At 40.5% G+C, this 20,517-nt stretch overlaps 2 protein-coding genes across 3 annotated transcripts in view; one reads left to right on the top strand and one right to left on the bottom strand.

The window, feature by feature from the left end:
* The window catches only part of LOC127008937 (ectopic P granules protein 5 homolog), a 31,259-nt gene extending 22,938 nt beyond the window's left edge, over positions 1–8,321 (top strand). For both annotated transcript variants that reach the window (XM_050881438.1, XM_050881439.1), the window contains exons 32-41: positions 159–277; positions 587–695; positions 859–1,022; positions 1,955–2,163; positions 2,886–3,140; positions 3,922–4,022; positions 4,180–4,304; positions 4,566–4,865; positions 6,803–6,932; positions 7,141–8,321. In XM_050881438.1, coding sequence (XP_050737395.1) covers positions 159–277; positions 587–695; positions 859–1,022; positions 1,955–2,163; positions 2,886–3,140; positions 3,922–4,022; positions 4,180–4,304; positions 4,566–4,865; positions 6,803–6,932; positions 7,141–7,296 — 1,668 coding nt within the window. In that variant the 3' untranslated portion in view covers positions 7,297–8,321. The remainder of the gene's footprint in view (positions 1–158; positions 278–586; positions 696–858; positions 1,023–1,954; positions 2,164–2,885; positions 3,141–3,921; positions 4,023–4,179; positions 4,305–4,565; positions 4,866–6,802; positions 6,933–7,140) is intronic.
* A 1,678-nt stretch (positions 8,322–9,999) lies between these two features.
* LOC127008938 (dnaJ homolog subfamily C member 11-like) lies at positions 10,000–20,383 on the bottom strand. The gene is made up of 13 exons (XM_050881441.1): positions 20,189–20,383; positions 16,586–16,715; positions 16,059–16,191; positions 15,514–15,633; positions 15,128–15,225; positions 14,433–14,651; positions 13,764–13,971; positions 13,514–13,630; positions 13,037–13,228; positions 12,728–12,835; positions 12,303–12,432; positions 11,591–11,720; positions 10,000–11,060 (listed from the first exon to the last, which is right to left on the bottom strand). Exons 1-13 carry the CDS (start codon positions 20,258–20,260, stop codon positions 11,041–11,043), a joined length of 1,677 nt encoding a protein of 558 aa, XP_050737398.1. The 5' UTR covers positions 20,261–20,383; the 3' UTR covers positions 10,000–11,040.
* Between the last annotated feature and the right edge of the window lie 134 nt (positions 20,384–20,517).

Consider the following 20,517-nt stretch of genomic DNA (forward strand, 5'->3'; position numbering starts at 1 on the left):
GAAGACAAAATGCTGATAAAAGAGTGATTATACTTGCCTGGTTCCTTAGTGTTTGCATTGAGTGTCCTTAGTGAGTTCTGCAGCATCAGGAGAGTACAATTGTGCCTGTTTAAGTATTGTTGAGGTGAAGTACATAAGTGCTGCTGTGTTGTGTGCAGGTGGTGGAGCAGTACTTGCCAGAGTGCCACAGCTTCATCGGGCAGGTGCTGGTGCAGGTCAACTGGAGTAAGGTCCTGGAGGCTGCTATGACGCACCCCCCCACCAATGCCTCTCAGGGGTAAGGGTAGGGCTAGACCTGAACTAAAAAGTATTGTGTCATCACCATATTCCATTATTCCTTCACCTTGATGATATATTTTTTTTTCACCTTGCATTTGAGAGTAATCCAGTTTCAAAATGGTTTATTGTCTGTGTTTTTATAATTTCTGATCATAAGCTGGGACTATAATGTCTTCTGTCCTATTGATATGCATAAGATGTACCAGTTATCTATCATCTCTTAGCTTGAGTCCCCACTTATTAAAAAAAATTCCATTATATTCAACTATGGTTATCTCCAGTGACTTTATTTATTGCATTTTAACAGGAAAGTGATGAGTGACGGTAATGTTGCCCCAGACCAAGTGGCTGCCAGACTACACACCTGCCTCCTCAACCTCCTGGTGAGGATATCAATGGAGCCAAGTGTGAGGCAGGTGAGGAAATGGTTTTGACTCGTAGTTAATTTTCATGCTCTCTTACTTAATTTTTTCAACCTGATTTTGACTGATTTTATTTTTTATTGTGTATTTATTCTTGAAGATGAATTGCACACACACACACAAAGCACATACACATTTACTTGTTTTTCCTTTGCAGTCACCCCTTCTTCAGACACTGTTGCTGGAGTCTGAAGGGTTTGCCTGGTGGCTTATTGATGGGGACAGCTTCCAACGAGTTGTCAACTGGTGGGTGATGAGTTGTGACCCGCGCATCGTCCTTTCCTTACCTGACAGAAACCCAGTTGACATTTCCATCATTCAGTGAGTACTAAATGACCTCCACTTCTTCGCTGCTCTTTACGTATCATATTTTACTTCCTTTTTACGTACTTTTTTGCTTGAAAAAGTGTGTAAAAATATACATGCTTTTTTGCACTCAGCAATTATTTTATGTACCTTTTTGCATAACCAAGTTTGTAAACTAGGGCATAAAAGTATGAAGTTTTTACACACTTTAATGCAAAAAAGTACATAAATGTATGTAACTTTCAAGTACTTCAAATGTACTTTTTTGAAAAAAAAAGTATGTTTAAAGTGGACTTGGTGACCCAAGAGTCAGCAAAGGGAACTCAGGTCAGAGGTCAGCAGTGGTGAGCTGTAGCATGGCTACACTTCTGCCTGACCAATTTTCTTTCTTCTTCCACTCAGTGAAAAGTGAAGACTTGTCATCTAACTCAAATATTTTATCATTCCATATATATATATATATATATATATATATATATATATATATATATATATATATATATATATATATATATATATATATATATATATATATATATATATATATATATATATACCTACATTATTTTTGTACCTGACTGACTAGAAAATTATTATTAGTAACAAATGCGACAGTTCTGAACACTGGAAACCTGTATTTAGAGAAGAAGCAGTGGAATACTGAGTGGCTGTAGTATCTCCATTTACCACCAGGTTTTACACCAAATCACTACCCATTCAGCATCAAGGACAGTAGCTGGCTCCCCCTCCTTCCACTGATGGGATGGGCTGAGGCAGTACCCTTAATAAAAGAGAGTATACCAGTTGTCATGAGGAATGATAGTAGGTGAAGTGTATTTGATCCCCCTCAAAAGGGGTAAGACTTCACTGGACTGCCTAGGTAGACTATAGTAATGGGTGTCTGCTTGCTGATATATTAATGTTTTCACTTTCCTCTCTCTGCTCAGACTGTTGCACCGCGCTGCAGGCTATACCCCAGACACCACATCCTTCCACTCTGATACAGCCACCAAGCGGGCTCTGCTGGTGCGGGCAGTGGTGCGACTGGTGACAACAGCAGCAGCCCGACACAAGGCCCTCCTCACCGCCCGCCCAGCTGTCTTTGCCTCCACCATCCACGCCTCACTGACTCACATGGAGAACACCCTCGTGTCCAGTCAGTATACACAGTTTGATTAATTACTCAATGGAAGGCTTAGTTTATGGACAATGGCTAGAATATGTAGGACACAAAATATTTTTTCACCAACTCTTAAAAGTGCTGGAGGTAGATTGCATGCAACTCCAGTAAGCATAAAAGTACACTCTTGGAGGCCACACCCACATGATAAAAAGATTAGCCAACTAACAATTTTCATTACTATCTTGCTTCAGGCACACTACCTCCACCACCACAACCTAGTGCTTTGTTATTTGCAAGCAACCTCAGATCATACTCTAGCTTTATTTATAAAGTTTGATGTGATGTTCATTTGCCCATTATCTAAAAGTTTTGGTAAGTTGTCCAAACATTATTGTTCACCTTTTCTACCTGCTCAAAGTGTGTCTTCCATACTGTCAGTCATATTTTTTTTACATTCTGAAAGTAGTTAATAGTCACTAAGGGTGAAGAGTAAGCTTCAAAGAATATTCCTGCCAGCTGTGTTGCCTGCCACCATTCCACTGTTGGACAGCCTTCCCATGAATACAATAAGTTTTTGTTCCCTGCTCAGTGGAAAGTTCCAAGAAAGAAAGAAAATTCAGAAAGTATCCATATTAGGGGAATTAATTGCTAAGTGTAATAATAGCATGGTATACATAAATGAAAGCTTTAACATGCAGAATAAGTTAGAGCAACAAATCTGGCATCACAAGTTTTCCTCTGCATGTGTACCACAGCTGTGCCCAGGGAGCAGCTGTGGGGTGAGGGATGTGTGCTGAGCACAGAGTTGCTGGCCGTGGTGAGTGGCGGGGCATCCTCAGGTGCACTGCAGGATCTGAGCAGCGCAGCAGTGGTGGAGTGGCTGGCTGCTGAGCCACACCCATCCCCTGGCCTCCTGCTGCCCCTGCTGGCCTCAGCCTCACGCTCCATCCTCCACCTCAATCACAGGAACCCCATCCTCCAGGCTGTCCTCCTTGCACTTTTCTCTCATGGTGAGTACTTCACTTAATGAATGTGTTCTTAAAGTCTTACATCATATTGTGATGTCTCATTTATTTATTTGTTTGTTTAATATCAACATTATTCCCTTAAATTTGATGAACAGTAAGACTCAGTGAAGGAGCTACAACACAGGTGGTGTAAAAATAATGGTTGGTGTATAAGAGTCATGCATCACGGCAGCAATGATAATAATAAAATAAAATGTGGATATATTTTTTTAGAGTACACAAGATACATAGAGCCAAACCTTGTACTATGTTCTTATGTATATAAAGTTGGAAAAAAGTGTGTAGAAACCACATTGGAAAATTATGGCATTGATTTATGAGAGACAAGAAGGTCTCTTTCATGCATAGCTGTTAGAAAGGGGGCAGATGTCAACATACACAGACTTCACAGGGAGGCTTTTGAGGAAAACATAAATAAGCGCCCATAAGTAACCCCTGTGGAATGGAAGCCCTCACTGGGTTGTTGATAGTTTTCTCACCCGAATTCCCGTGTGGTAGCAGCATGTCCATATTCCTACTGAAAATGTCACTAAAACAGAACCATTCAAACATGAACTTTGGGAAACAAGATTGTTAGAAATCAATATTCATGTTAGAGTACTATGGTTTGTGAGATCTTACATAAATTTCCATTAGTTTGTTTTTACATCATAGTTTGTATTGTTATAAATGTATATAATTTACCGTATCTAATATTAAAAAATGGGGGGCACCATGCTCCCACAGTTCTGCCACTGATATGATTTGCCTGTAACAACTACAGAGTGGTGTGGGTGGGAGGGTGAGGTGACCTGGCCCCGGGTGCTTTCCCTGCTCTCCTTCCCCCTCACCAACCCAGCCGCCATGCTCACACTGGCTGCACAAGTGAGTGCTCTAGGTCACATTTGTGATTCCTGCTTACGGCTTCGCTTCTTTCTAATATATAGACAATAATTAAGATTTGAAACAATAAACAAAAGAAATAATTAGAGTTGAAGGAGAGAAAAACTTAGATTTATTATGTTTGTGTTTGTGTGTCCAGGAGGGACATCTGCTGGTGGTGTACGCCCACACACGTTGGCGGCAACAGCAGCAGAGCCTTGCCTGCAGTGATGTCTTCTTCCTCCTCACTTCTTTGTGTGATATGCTGCCAACATTAGTGCTAAGGTGAGCCCTCAAGCCCAAGAAGGATGTAGACTTCCATGCTTTAAAGTCTTCATGTAATAACAGTAAATGTATTTGCAGTAGTCTGCTGTCATAGAATGTTTGCTTTGCATAAAAGTGCTTATTTCTATTTACCCTGTATTAGCTGTAGCTGTAGCTCTGAAATTTATACTTTTAATTTACCTGCAAATAACTGTATCAGATCCAAATATTAAGAAACAGAAATTTATTGAGTAATTCCTTTCCAACTTTGGTATTCAACAGTTCAGAGATGGAGGCAGGTCTGATACTTATAGTCAGTGAAATCCTCAAGTTAATAACAAAACTACTTCACGAAAAGTCCACTGTGAATTCAGTCTGGCATCACTGTCGAAGCCTCACCTCACACCTGGCCATCTGGGCCGAGGACCACTGCACCACTGGCATCCTGGCAGCCATAGGTCTGGGTCGCCAGTCACCCATGTCCCTAAAGTTTCGCCTTGTGTGCCGTGTCCTGGCAACCTTCCTCAATCTACAAATGCCACAGGACGGAGTGTTCAGAACCCATCCACAACAGCCGCACAGGTAAGCAGGAGGGAAATCCTTAATGTTGATGTTATGCAAAGGAAAGTTTCTGATGAAATCCTTTATGAGAAGTAATGTGTTTAGTCTTGTTTTCTATTGTTTATTTTTATTTATCTATTATATTTTTATTTATTTATTTATTTTCACATGGACCATAGCACTGGTATGCTTTATTGATAGGGCCTGGTGGTCAGCCCCAGCCTGTTAGTGGCACAGGCAAGTATTTTATAGTGGTGTCATTCTTGCTTGGCTCGTGCTGATCCTCTTCAAAAAGTTTCGCCCAAGTCAGGGTTGGTAGGTGGTTATAAGGACAGCATGTGAGTTGTCTTCAGCCACTTGGCAATGGCTGGCTTGTAGCAGGGGGCAGGACTTGAACACAGTTTTCCTAATCACCATGCCTGAACACTTAAACATTGGTCCTGTGATTCATATTTGATAAATCCAAATGTTCAGTTTGAAGTAACTTACCCAACGTTTGTGAGTCAGTTTTGGATGGTACCTTGAATACTTAATAACACCCAGGGCCCAAAGGGGCTCTGACAGATGTTGGGACAAGAAATCTTGGCAAATTAATATGGCAACGCTGCCCACCTGTCAGAATACTAGTTGTGACCCGGGTCACCACGGTATGTTTTCTTTTGATAGTTTAGGGGCAGCATGTTGTTACAAGTACTTGGTAGCAAAACCCACATTAGTGGAAGGAGAATAGTTCAAAGACTTTATGAATTTTTTTTAGTCTGGTGCAGTTTCATTAACCTGTAAACTGTGCCAGACATCTCAAGATGCTATGAGTTAGATTGCGCCAGACATCTTAAGATGACACATGTTCCAAGGTGAATATTTATATTTCCCGCGATGCCAAAATATATTCCAATGAACCTCGTGTGGTAACATCATCCCTCTTTCGCACCATGTAGTCACCATCATCATATTAGTTGCTCTTTAGCAGCCATGGAGAGTAGAATTATGTCATCTACTGATGCCAACCAGTCTCATATAGCTCCTGCGGTCGTGACCGAGGGGGAGGCATGGGAGGGGGTAAAAAGAAAGTATTGGTAAAGAGAAAGATTGTAGTAGACAAATTTGAAAGAGACAGTGATTCAGATTGCATTCAACCATCAGATTCAGCTGGTCTGAGGAAGCGTGGCAAGTGTGAGCATGCTTCTGGCGCTCAAGATCACAGACACGCTGCCTCTCCAACAGTGCGGAAAGTTACTAACTAGCCTAGTCACTCACTGACACCATCATCACTGTCCGATGATTCAGAGTGGCAGAAAGATGAGGAAAACAACAGTGGGAGTATAAGAGAAGACTCAGCTAATGAACTGAGTGAGGGAGGGGTGTCAGCTGGTGTGGGAGAGGAGGGGGAGGCAGAGGGAGAGCAGGAGCCTCAGAGACGCGAGACAACGCGTACTCCATTCGTCTGGTCTGATGGATCAGATTTTGTGCCAGACATTCATAACTTTGACAAGAATATTGCTGGTGTGACTAATGACTGGCCTCTTGATAATGATGCGCAAGAGGTTGATTATCGAAATTGACAAAGTGATGTTTCCTGTGATATATTTTGTTTGTTGTAACTGGAATGAATAATTAGTGGCAAGAGAATGTTCAGACATGACTGTGCCGTGTGTCATCTTCCCTCTGCCACCGTCCTATCTACCCCGTCACTACCAGCGCTCCCAAGGTCGCCTCATATCCGCAACCTTGATCCCGCCATCAATGCCACATTAAGTGAATTATTATTATTTTTTTGCACTATTTTGGTGCTCAACATGTCTCTCTTGGGTGTTGTAATACTAAAAATTGTTTTCCACAAGGTTATTGTTTTGCAATTTATTGCACACCCAGGAGCTATTCCCGAATCTTAATTGCGCAGTTTATGGGTTAATCTCCAATACTTTTACCTACATCACTTCAATTTATTTCCCTTCTAGTGATGTCGATGGGCTACAAAAAAGTGGTGGTGGTGTTGAGGTGGAGACATGTACCCTGAACCAGCTACGAGTGCTCACCACTAACTCGGCTTATGCTGCCCTCACTCGATCCATTACTCAGGCCATTCAGGTAATGTTTGATCCTAGATGTTTGACATCCATAGAACAGAAATACTAACAGGATCTTACCATTAATTTTTTTCCTGTATTATATTTCATATTTTTCCTGTTCCACTATTTCTTAAGTGCTTCTTCATATCTACAAGATTGGGTTTATGTGAAATAAAGAATTTTTTTTTTCAAGACTGGTGAGCTGAGTATGTTGTTTATCTTTACAGTTTTTAGAGGATCCTGGGAATTGCTTGGCTGATGTGCATGTGTTGCTTGGCCACCTTGTGTGTGAGCTGCACCAAAACCCTGTGTTGCAGCACCTGCGTGAGGCGGCAGCCCCTCCCCGTCACTCCACCGAGGCCTCAGCTCCGCCTCCTCCTTAGCAAGAACATTATTGTGATAGTAGGGGAAAGTAGTCAATATTATTTGTATAGCTGTATAGTACATTGCTTTACTTTTCTTACTTATAAGGATAGTCTTGGTTTGTGATATTCCAAGATTGTGATACAGTTGAGTCTTAGAAGTAGGGTGTCTGCTTTCCAAGAGACATTTAGTTGTCATGCAGACTAAGTAGCTTTTTGTACCTCCATTAGTTCACTGGGTGTTGAGTGTAGTTATGAAGCATATATTATTTATCAGAGCCAACCTAGTTTCTTGGCCAAAGTGTATAGATTATATTTTTTCAATATTTATTATCAGCTCATGGCTGGAGCATGGCTCAAAGTGTGGTAATGATCCCTCCAGTCAGCGAAGTACAGGTGTGGATATTGTGGAGAATGGTGTTTTCCTCTGTGAAGCACTGCAGAGCTCTCTGGAGCAAAGGTAAGAATGTCATCTTTGACTACTTTATAAAAGAAAAGGAAACCTTCCATAACCTACAACTCAACTAGTTCACTTGTTGCCCTCAGTTCTACTCCAAGAACTTTATAAAAATAGTATTGAGGAATAAGTGTGCCTGTTTTATATAAATAGTGTTTAGATTTTCAGTTGAATATATATCTACAGTAACACAGGGTAGTAATAAATGGAATATTTAAGTATTTATAATCAACATTAATATGAATTTATTTAATTCATGTCTTATCTGTGAAAAATTAGAAAGAAAATAAGTGCTATAATTTTAATAAAGTTATATGCAAATATAATGGAGCAGAATGAGTGAGGAGGAAATCAATATGAATGTGTTTGTCCCGAGTGTAGGATTAGGAATTCAAGTCTCTTCCACTGAATAATGTAGAGGGTGGTAAAGAGAGGCAAACCACTTATGTTAGTAGAAATTGAAATTGGGAAATCTGCCAATTTATTTTTTTATTTGAATATGAGTATGGTCACATGGGCTTATTTACTTATCATATATATGATTATAGGTCATCATACTAGTTAAAACTTGTGTGTGTGTGTATATATATATATATATATATATATATATATATATATATATATATATATATATATATATATATATATATATATATATATATATATATATATATATATATATATATATATATATATATATATATATATATATATATATATATATATATATATATATATATATATATATATATATATATATATATATATATATATATATATATATATATATATATATATATATATATATATATATATATATATATATATATATATATATGCAGGTTGTGGTCCTGGGGATGAAAATTTTGTCCATCTTTTATAAGAATGCACATTACAGCTTTAATTTCCAGTTATGCAAATATTCTCCAGTGGCATGTTTCATTTATCAGCAACTTTTGTCTTGAGGAGTCAGTCACTAATCTTTTATAAGTACACCTGTCCCCCTTACTCCCGGGGTAGGGGACACAAATTCCTATGAATAGAGAATTTACATGAATGTGCAGCTTATCCCCATCAAAAAGCCTTTGGACATGCAAAGAAACACAGAGTAATTTTAAACATAGACTGTACATAATAAAGTATTTCTGAAAGCAGCATAAAATATAAATAGCATCATTCATCTGCTGCACGTACTATAAACTACCTTGATTTACATAAACTACTTACAAATATGTAGTCGTTAGTCCCACTTAACCTGTGAGTACTCACCATGAAGTCTCTGCCATATTCTTTTTCAACTTCAGGAGTTTAAGCTTATGATGTCCTGCAAATTATCTATCAATCAATGCTTCTTTCTGTAAAAATCAGGTAATAAAAATATGAAATGGGTAACAAAACCTGAATCATAACCACAAGCAGCTGTTCAGCTGATAAACATGAACAAACAGGTATGTCTGCAGTAGGGCTTGGCAGGTACCAATACAGGGACTTACAGTACCTGCTATACAACACCGTAACGTGGCCATCAAACATACATACATAATCATTATATCTGTGTATATGATGAACTGTCACTATCAAGAATATTGAATACTGCCGGTACTGGTACTGAGAAGTCTGATACTGTTACTGATGACACCCCTGTTTGTTTCAGTTCCAGGTGAACAGCTGCTTGTAGTTATGATCCAGTTTTTATCACCTGTGTCATATTATTATTTCCTTATTTCTTTAGAAACATTCATTATTAATAATTTGCATGGTATGATGTGCTTCAGCACTCCAAGTTGAAAGAGAAAATGGCGAAGACTTCATGGTGAGCCCAACAGTTAAGGTGAGATTTTGATGACTGCACATTTGTAAGAAATTTATGTGAATCACAGTACAATTTATAAATGTAAAGCTGATGAATAATGCTACTTGTGATGATATTTTATGCTGCTTTATGCACCTATACATCATCCTTTCCTTAGGAATGGCTGAATCATCTGCGGGAGGACCATTAATGTTTGGAGTGGTACTGTGATAATTTCTTTGTGGCTGCCATTGTGCATTTTTTGGGAAATTTGTGAGTAGTGAACTTGTGAATACAGGGGGACAGGTGTATGTAGCTGACAATAAGGGAACTGCTATTTTCCACAAAGCATCCACATTAGGTGTTCAGAATCTTTACTTTAATATGTATTGGTTTTATGTGCAATCTGCTCCTTATTTATGATTTCCATCCACACACTGTCAAAATCCAGTTAGGATAAGGATGACAACAAATGTTTTATAGTTTTCAAATTTCTTTATTCCACAGTCACCTACCAGCACTACAAAAGCTGGGTTCTTTTTTATCCATTATCATTGGCCCATTATAGTGATTACTTGTAGGTCCATAACACAGAGCTTGACAATAAGTAGCTACAGCAAGGTGATGAGCACTGCACAGTAACCTAAGCAAAATACATAATACTCACTCATGCTTCTCATGCTCTCATGGCTTTCTTTACTTTTTCTCACTTCTTAGAGGCATGAAAGATCCTCGTGTCTGGAAATTTACTAAGCCATTCTTAGGATAGTCAAAGCAACTGTTCCAGAATCATATACATTTTTAGCAATGTAGTGAGTATTTGAGCTAGATAAAATGGCTCTGGAACATTTATTAAAACCACCCTAGAGCATTTTTAGTCATTACCTCTTAAGTTTGTGTCATGCCTCCTCTTAGAAAGCCTCAAGCAAGCACTGCATAATGTGCAATCTACAGTGGGTGAGTGCCATCTATTAGCAAGCTAATTTTGTTTTTGTTACTGTGTTGAGTTCCTTGCCATGCCTCATGGTGAAGCACTGGTTCCTGTTCATTCCCTTCATACACCAACATGCCAAGGAGCCCACATTTCTGACTCAACAGTATACAACCTTCCATGTAAGTGTATATTTGCCATCAACAAACTAGCACTATCAAGCTCAAAGTGAAGTTGATTGTTCTGGTCAGTGAATTTGTAAGCTTTCAAAATAAAAACTTATTTTCTATCCTTTCTCCTCCCTGATTTTTTTGTATGGAATGACAAATTACAGTTATCACATTTTATATCAATATATTACAGGAAGGATTCAACACTATTTTCTGTAAACCAGAATGATTTTTATGCAATTTACAACCTACAAAGACTTTTGTGCTTGAAGCTGCCCATCGTCATTTCCAAACTACAATCCTGGATAAATCCTGACAATAAAATTTCATGTTTACAAATTTGTACAAGGTATATATATGTACAGTAAAACAGGGCAACAGTTTCCATATGTACAAGTACCAATAACTTCCTGCATTATGTTTCCAGACGATGTGCTGAAAGATAAAAAAAGCTCATGGTGAAACTTTCACAAAATGTTTTATATGTAACTTGTGTCTCTTAACAAAATGTACTGTATGTAACTTATCTGTGTTCATCTAGTGCTCAAGAGCTTCAGCAAAAGACATTTACTGGTAAATTTATAGTAAGGTCAAGGTCAAAATTTGTAGGGAAAGTTGCCTTTGAAATTCTTTCAAACTTAAGAATAGCATTTGGGATGGTGTGGGTAGGGAGACTGTGAACTGGAGTTTACATAAGAAAGAGAAAGCAAAAGTTGTGAAGTCCAGAGTGCAAATTAGGGATTTCACTAGTGTATGATATTTTAAACAGGTGAGGTGGCTGAGAAACCACTCATCAGATGGACTGACAGAGCTGAAAACATATGAGATGCATTGAGAGGTGATGTTGCATAAAGAAAGTGGCAATTTCAGCTGTGACTGCCCCCTCATAAGGACTTATTGGATGGAACAGGACATCAAACCTATAAAGGGAAAGGAAGTCCTAACATTTCAACTAGTGTACTTACATTGCTTGGGTATCCGGAGTGACTCAGTGTCTGCAATTGTAACCTCATGTGTGACGGCATGGAACAAATAGCGTACTCGCAGGTTCTTGTCCTCGCCAGGGCAGGGGTCATAGAAGCCAGGGAGTGAGCACTGCAGAAAAGGTCACCAAAATTTGTAACTTCATAATCAAAGGAATGAACATTGACAGGAAGGTCAACAAACTATACATTTTTCAAAGCAGTAAAACATTATTGGGGAAGTACCTACTGCAAATGAATCGACCATCAGTAAGTCTTTCATGAGCAGTAATAACTTAATTTTTACATGCTACATTAATTATATATAGTTATGTAACCTTATAAAGAAAGGAATATATAAGTATTGGCAAATCCAACTACTAGATGGGTATTACTGTGTAACAAAATTTAAGTATTGATGGTTTGTCAAATCCAACTAAATACCAATAGTCAAATTTTGTTGCAGTTATATGCATTTTTCTCAAAATATTGACATTCTAAGGATAGCAACTTTGCCCCCAGAAGGAAAATGCAAGACTATACCAGCAGCACAGAAAATGAGTAAAAACCATCTCCAAATATGCCTTTTTCACCTCCAAGAAATGATGGCAGTGTTAAGGTTACGCACACCATATGGTTCTCTCTGGCCCTGTCTTTCAAATTAGCTTGTCTTGGGAGTATCCATTACTTCTAACAGGGGGTATGAGAAACTTACCTTTGAAGCCTCTTGTAAAATTAGTTTTGAGTCCTTTACAAGACACTGAAGAGGGATGGTTACATCTACAACTTCTGGAGAGAGAGCAAGGTCATCCTTCCCCTCCACCACCAGCTGACCATAAGAAGCCCTGGGATGTAGACGGAAAGGTTACTGAGAAAATTAAACTGACATATATTATTCAACATTTGCACACAGAGGACTCATTAGATGATTATCAGACCTCAGTTTGAGCATGCAATTGCTCATATTATTTTTAATATGGGAGATTAAAAAGAGTAATTGCATGAATGAAAATTTAGAATGACAAAACCCATTATTTTGAATACTGAGGCAGGATACAATCTATCAAGCTCCCAGTAATGATAATACCATCATAAATGAAACGGGACAAGTAGACAGCTATCACCATCAACTCTACTCACTGCAATATGACAAGTCCTTTCCTAGCCTCCTCCTGTTCCACAATTCTCCTCACTGTTTCCCTCATCAGTTCCACCGCTGCCATGGCCTCCCGCCGCTTCTCCAATAACCTGAGGGCAGAAAGCAAACCAATAGTACTCATGAAAATAGATCTTATCTTAGGGGGAAGCTAAAACTGGCTGTGACTTGTTAGGAGTTCTATGCCATTGCAACTGGACAAACTCAATCAACAGGTTTGCAGATGTAAATAATGCTTAAAAGATTTTGCATCAAACTTCATAAAGTAAAGATGAAGAAACTGGCTCACACACCTGGTTCTGTTGGCCTCCCGCTGCTTCAAGAGCTCAGACTGTTTCTGTCGTCGCAGGTAAGGCTGGATGATGAGCTTCTGCAGGGCCATCCAGGACACTAGGGGCACCATGGTACCATAGATCACAGGAGCTGGAAGAATCTCCTCACACAGCAGGAAAACTGTGCTGTATGTTTGTGAGGCTCGATGCAACCTACAGGATGAGAAATTCTCTTTAGAACAGTGGGTATTTTCCAAACTGCCTTTTAATGATGAAGTTACCTCTCAAGCTCCTTTTGTGCCAGAGAACCATACATTTACTTCTACTTTCTCTTCATGACAAATGACCACTTATTTATCCCACCACAAAACTCTGATACATGGGATTCAAGAATACATTTTACTCGCCACATGATAACTACCTTGCCATGTGACATTAAAAAATGACATTAAAGTATGATATCAATAAGTATATGCTAAGAACAGTACAAAAACTCACTTGATCTTTAGGTGGACACCAGTAGGGATACCAAGCGCTAATGATGCAGAGATGGAGCTGTTCTGGGAGACTTTTTTCTCAGCACCATACTCCAGGATTGCCCCAAAAGTGCCAGCTCTTGAGGGAAAAATCATCATTTGTAATTTAAGACATGTGGGAGGTACCTAGTTTATATACTTTGAGACAACTGGAGTAAAAAAAAAAAAAACACTTAATATCCACAAACAACAAAACCAATATTGCCACTCACTTCCCAGTAAGTTTAATTTTTGCATCATGGTCTGGCATCTTGTGTGTGTAGGAGAGGGCAGCATAGGTGTGTGGGATGCCGATGTATGCCGAGAAGACCAAGTGGAGAGTAGGTGTGTCACGGATGATCATGGTGTTCATTCCACTTTGCATTCCAGCCTTCCATGTGAGGTAGCCTACTGTGTGTTTGTCTAGCTGATTTGCCATCGCTGGGGAATGATTTGTTACTGTGTTAAGATTACAGACAATTTTGTTATATCCATGTGTATGTGCATGACTGATGCTTTGTATTTTCTGGAAATAATATTCTTTCTGTTTTTCCCCTCCTAAAGAGGACAAAGATTCACACACACACGCACACATTTTGAGAAGGGAAAGTGAAGACAGAGAATTCAGAGGTCATAAGAAAATGCTGACAATGTGAATATGTAGAAATTGCATAAAGAATTATAGTTCTGGTACAGCCTTCATTCCAAACTTTGTACCCTGACTGGAAATCTTTCAAAGAACTGCATATCAAGGCAATTCTGGAAAGTGAACTAACTATTGGTGCTTTCAGAAGTACCCATCAGGAAGTTGCAGGCACTTTTTATATTTCTTAGGTCTTTGGTTTCATTCTTTAGTACAACACATGAAAAAGACAGGCATTAAAGTTTCTGTGACAACTTACTTACGACAGTTCCCACACGGAGGCCATTTGGAGTAAAGTGTGTAAGTATGGAGCCATTGCCAAACATGCCGTGTGAAAAGTTCCTGAAGCCTTTGGTGGCGATTGTGAGGCCATTCCCTGCTCCCACCTCCAGTTCACCCCAACCCTTTTCAGAGGTTAGTCGTCTAATGGAGCAGTTGATGCCTCCACTGCCATTACCATTGTGTGATGTGAGATTTCCTGTTGAAAGAAAGTAACTAGGTACTGTCGGAAAGAACATGTTCCTGTAGAGAGCATACCAGAGTCAGACTGATCCACCAACTGCTTATCAGCAAAGCTAATTTTTTCATTGGCAGATTAGTGTTTGTTAACTTTGGAAACTGTTAGCAGACCAATTACCTTTTGCTCCATTTAAATCTGATAACAAAACTCATACTGTGTGATGTGAGCATGTCTCTAGTAGTCTGTCATGCATGCTGACATGAGTATGACCATGAGTAAACATGACAGACATGATTGGTTGACTCAACAGCTGGTGAGGAGCATTGGGGTCCAATTACAGTTTGGTTTCAAAATGCTTTCTTTACAGTTGGGTGTAAGCCTATTAGAGAAAATACTCTGGTGTCTAAGATGCAGGTAAAATTTTCAAGGTTTAAAAAATTAGTAGTATATTCAAGGTCAGAAAATACAGTGTTTCACTACTTCCATAAACCCACCGGAGAGAATTGCTGTGTCTTTGTTTGTTAGGGGTGCTTCAATGCTCTGGTTCAGACTCATGCCACTTATCTCAATGTGTGGTAACCCAAATAGATCTCTGAAACAAATTAAAATTTTAAAAATTCCTCCCAAACTACAAGCTCTCCTACTACATAATTTATTTACACACAGTAATATAGAAGTCTCAAATTAACCTAGCATGAGGCTCACAAGTGTAAAAGAATTACCATAATTTTTTTTATTTACATTAATTTTGGTATCTAAGGAAAATCAATATTTTTTTCCCTGAAAGCCATTTTGTCAGTTCTCTCATATAATTTTTCAGCACAGGTATAACCCACTATTGAAGGCTATACTCATCAGAACTTTACACAAAGACTCTTACCTAAGATCCAGGAAGGGGGACTCCTCATCATAGACAGAGAACAGATCGGTGGCATTGATGGTCATGCTGACAGAACTCTTGGGGTTGGTCCGCTGCTGTAACCGCCTCTCCTCCTGGTCTCTGGGGGTGAGGGTTGCAGAAACTAGAACCTTGTACCTTACACCTTGTATGTCATGTCTGTATACATTTTAATTTAGATTCTCAACTTGTATCAGTAATGGAACAGCATGTCCCCTATCACATAGGGTGGTGGATGAGTGGAATAGCTAGTAGTCAGTGTGGTGTGCCACAATTGTTGTCACATCAAAAGATATCAGAATAGATAAATGGACAAGCGATATTAGGTGGGTGGGAATTTAGGGTCACAGGGGGGTCATGGGTTGCCTCAGACCCCTCCCACCTACCTCCTCATGCTTCTTATGTTCTTATGTTCTTATAACTGCTCTTAAATCACACTGGCATTAAGGGTACACCCAGGGTCACACAGACTATATATTTGACATATTCCCAAGAGTTTCTGATCCCAAGGGAGTCAAAACACTCACCGTGCCAGCCTCTCATACTCTTCCCTAATTTCGTGTGGAGTCTTGGTACGCTGAACAATCTCCCAGCCCTGCGTCTCCAGCCCAGCAGTGCCCAGGTTATCATAAATTGCACGCATGTGTCCATCGCTCAGCACTGAAATATAGAAGTATGTTGGCATTAAGAAGCAATATATATCATGATGTTAACCTGAAGGAATTATATTAAGGTAAAAACCTATCAGATATCAGACTGGACATGCATAACAGGATTTTAATAGGTGCTGGAAAGCAGATAAACTCCCTTTGCTTTACATTTCCACATAGCTATAGTAAACAATTTCCAGAGCTAGTGAGCATCTTGCAGTAAGCAGTCAGAAAGTACAGGATAGAGTGACCACAAGTACTAATATTAATAGTCTAAAGCAAGTACTGTAACTGATAGTCTGATCTACCATTCTTGCTCTTATGTCTTCTTTTAGCATGTTGTCTGAGGTCAAAATGGTCTCTGCATTGAACTGAGACATGAGGCTGCCTCCTTTATGACTAACCTTCATAGGCACGTTTAGTCTTGCTAAAGAGTAGCTCGGCCTCCACCTTGCGGTCTGGGTCAGTGTGTTTGTCTGGGTGGTACAACCGACTCAGCCTCCGGTAAGCATTGTTGATCTCATCATCTGTTGCCTGCAAACATACAAAAAGAATTAGTACACCAGATTCAGTCATTCTCTAATGAAACTTTAATAAAAATTATACGTAGTACACAAGGTTACAGCAAGAAAGATAAGAGACCTTCAGCAAAATAATACCTACCTAGTTAAGAATTATTTTTAGGCAAACAGAACTCCACTTTAAGCTAACTAATATTAACCTATTGTTATTGGGGGATTAAACTTCTTGAAGCACAAGAGAATTTTATCTACTAAAGAATAAAGATTTTCCCCAACAATACACCCACAATTCAAACTCAGGCCCCCACATCAAGAGGTGGCCACTCCAGCACAAAAAGCTGGCCAAAAGGCTTTAAATATCTTTATCCAAGTCTCAGGGTTAGCTATAAATCTGTGTGCCTGGGTTTGAATCCCAACCTGGGCATTCGGCACACAGCCCCTCTTATTCTGGCGAGTGAGTGAAGTGGTGTGCCTCCTGATGTACGCTCCCTGTTAATTAGTTATTTAGTGAAAACCATGAGGGGCAATTAGTGAAAAATTACCCTAAACTACTTAAGCAGGATTACATTACTATTCTGGAGGTGATAGGTTACAATTTTAGTAGGGATCCATTAGGTGAATATCTTCGAGCAGAAAATATTTTCTAAATTTTTTTTTTAGCATTGATCTCAGCTTATCTTGAAAATTACTTTTCAAAGAAATTTGTAATGAAAATGTTACATTGCTATTTCTTCAAAAGACAGGTTACTGCCAAGGAAAATGAAGCTCAGATTCATACAAAACACAAAAATTTTACTATAAATTGCATTCTCCTCTGTTAATACTGGGGTGGGATATTTAACATACATTAAAATATTACTCTGACAAAACTTTCTTCATGAATGAAATATGGGTGAGAAAACAGTTGCTTAGTCTTAGTAACGCATCGATATCTCATCTCTTACTTAACCAACTTCTCTACTGTTGTCCTTTCTGGGTAAAGATTTACATAACTGATATGACAAAACCCATAGTTTGTAGATAGTTAGTGTGTCACAAACCTTACCTAGTGATTACTTAAGAGGCAAAGGAGCTAGGGCTCATAAGGGGATGCCTCTTCTTTTAAGGTTGTCAACATGCTGGCCATAGCTATTTTTAAAACCATTTATGCTGCCATTGTTGATGACTCTTTCCGATAGTTTGTTCCAGATATTCACAACTCGAGGAAAAGCACATATTCCTCTTATATGTAAGGTGCCTTGGTTTCAGCAGCTTCAGTGTGTGGCTGCTGGTCTGTAGGTGTGTGTGCCTGGGGGTGAGTTTCAAGAAGTCTTCGTTCCCCCCTACCTTGCCAAACCCTTAGAGGATTTCAAAGACCTCAATCATGTCTCCCCTGGTCCTTCTTTCCTCCAGTGTGGTAAGATTCAGTCTGGAGAGCCTATCCTCGTAAGGCAGGTGAGTGAGTGTGGGCAGCAGTTTGATGGCCCTCCATGTAGCACTATCCAAGTTAGCTAGTTATGCATCCTCCAAGAAACCAGTAAACCTTTCTGAGGGGATTATTCATAAACAGAACAGACATCAGCATCTCAGTGGGGGATATGGAGAAAGCCATAAGAGAAATCAAGTCCTATGCTGCAGCAGGACCAGATGAAGTACCGGCTATTCTCCTATCCAAATGCAGCAAGGCCCTGGCACAGCCGCTGTGGACAAGGGAATGGTTCTGGTGCAGCTTTAAAAAGCAACAGTGTGCCCTATATACAAAGGAGGAGACAAAAGTCTGCCAAAGAACTACAGGCCAGTAGCTCTCACTTCCCATCTTATGAAAAAATTTGAAAAGTGTGTCAGAGACAAAATCACCAAACACATGGAGGATCACCACCTACACAGCAACAACCAACATGGCTTCAGGAAGGAGAGGTCCTGCCTGTCCAAGCTCCTGGCACATCATGACTGGGTCCTGCACAACCTGGCCCAAGGAAAAAATGTAGATGTCGTGTTTTTGGACTTTGCCAAAGCATTTGACAAAGTACCGTAGATCACGGCACATTACTACACAAGACAAAGACCCTTGGCATAACACGAAAGCTGGGATTATGGATCCACGACTTCCTCACTGGATGCCAGCAAGCAGTGAAAGTGAATGGATGTAGATCAGAGGAGGCAGAGGTGGTCAGTGGAGTCCCACAGGGATCAGTTCTGGGCCCCCTTCTGTTCCTCATACATATGATGGATATCAGTGAGGAAGTGAGAAACTCGCTTCTCATCTCATTAGCTGACGACACCTCTGTGAGTCAATCCACCACCAGCGGCAAGGATGTATCCTGCCTTCAGCAAGACCTTAACACTGTGTATGCTTGGGCAGCCACAAGCAACATGCAGTTTAACGAAGAAAAATTTGAAATACTGAGACATGGGCACAACCAAGACATCAAAGACACTACAAAGCTGCACACAGAAGGGGGGCAAGACATCACACCACAGCCTCACATCAAATGCCTGGGAGTGCATCTCGATGAAAAATGCTCCTTCCAACACCACATTGGGGAGACAGTTAAGAAAGCCAAAATGATGACAGGCTGGGTGCTGAGGACCTTCACCAGCAGAGAGCCTGAGACACTGCTGACTCTATGGAAGGCCCTGGTGCAGCCTCTGCTGGACTATTGCAGCCAACTGTGGTCACCTCACAGGAGAGGAGACATCCAGCAGCTGGAGGCAGTACAGAGGTCCTTCACCAGGCAAATCCAAGGCATGGGAGGATTCAGCTACTGGGAAAGACTCCAGGAGCTGGAGCTGTACTCCCAGCAACGTCGAAGGGACAGATACCAGGCCATCTACACCTGGAAGGTCCTGGGGGGGCAAGTGCCTGATCCAACAGCACAGGCACTGCAGCCCTTCACAACTGGAAGGAAGGGACGCCTGTGCAAAAGACGGGCCCTGCCAACCACAGCCTCAGTGAAGATCAAGACCCTGCTGGCAGCCAACCTGGCTTATGACTGAGGGTCCTCGGATCTTTAACTCACTGCCAAAAGAGGTCAGAGGCTTATCTGGCTGTCCAGTAGAGAGCTTCAAGGCTGGACTGGACAAGTTCCTGAAGACAGTGCCAAATGAACCTCCTGTGCCGGGGTACACTGGTCAGTGCCGCACTTCCAACGCAATACCCGATCAAGTGGCTCTACAGGACAGAGACGCCAGGATGGGCAGCAGTGGCGGACCACCGCGACTGTGAGGCAGAGCCTCTAGACTACACATAAGTAACTAAACATAACTAAGTAAGTAAACTACAAATTTTGAGATGCTGGCTGCTTATTCCTGGACACAACATGATGCTATTTATTATGGATATAGTATTTTTCATAATGAAATAGAACAAGGCACACCGGGGTCAGGGCGGGGCACGAACTGGGGGTCTTGGGGACGAGGGTAAAAAAAGCGTCATTAGGTGACACAAGACAGGTAGCCGGGTGCCGTCCCCCAGCCCTGCCGCACACTGCCCTCCACGCTACGTACGTTCCTGGGGATGTTGAGGAATGTATAGTAGTCGTCGCCTTCCTCCTGCGGGGCGTCCATCTCCTCGGCCATGGGTGTGAGGCAGGAACGACAGCAGAATCAAGGAGAGCCGCCGCCTGGCCGCCACTACAGACAGACGACCACCGCTGCCTCCCTCTTCTTCTTCTTCCTTTGACCTGTTTAGCTTTGTATCTCTTCGTAGGTCCTCCTCCTCTCAGTCTTCTCTCCTGTTTATTCACACACCTTGCTTTTCAGTGGCATTGTATTATTTAGCTTTCCTCGCTGTAAGGCACTATCGCACTATATTTTTCAGTTTTGGGATTAACAAC

This window comes from Eriocheir sinensis, chromosome 39, assembly GCF_024679095.1.
Source record: "Eriocheir sinensis breed Jianghai 21 chromosome 39, ASM2467909v1, whole genome shotgun sequence".
NCBI lineage: Eukaryota > Metazoa > Arthropoda > Malacostraca > Decapoda > Varunidae > Eriocheir > Eriocheir sinensis.

What these genes read in the sequence shown, in the direction of transcription:
- LOC127008938 (XM_050881441.1), bottom strand. Translation starts at nt 20,260, where the DNA reads ATGGCCGAGGAGATGGACGCCCCGCAGGAGGAAGGCGACGACTACTAT. An exon ending in TCCCCCTTCCTGGATCTTAG is followed by an intron (nt 15,226 to 15,513) that starts GTAAGAGTCTTT and finishes AATTTGTTTCAG; the next exon opens with AGATCTATTTGGGTTACCAC. An exon ending in CGGGAGGCCAACAGAACCAG is followed by an intron (nt 12,836 to 13,036) that starts GTGTGTGAGCCA and finishes TTCTGCCCTCAG; the next exon opens with GTTATTGGAGAAGCGGCGGG.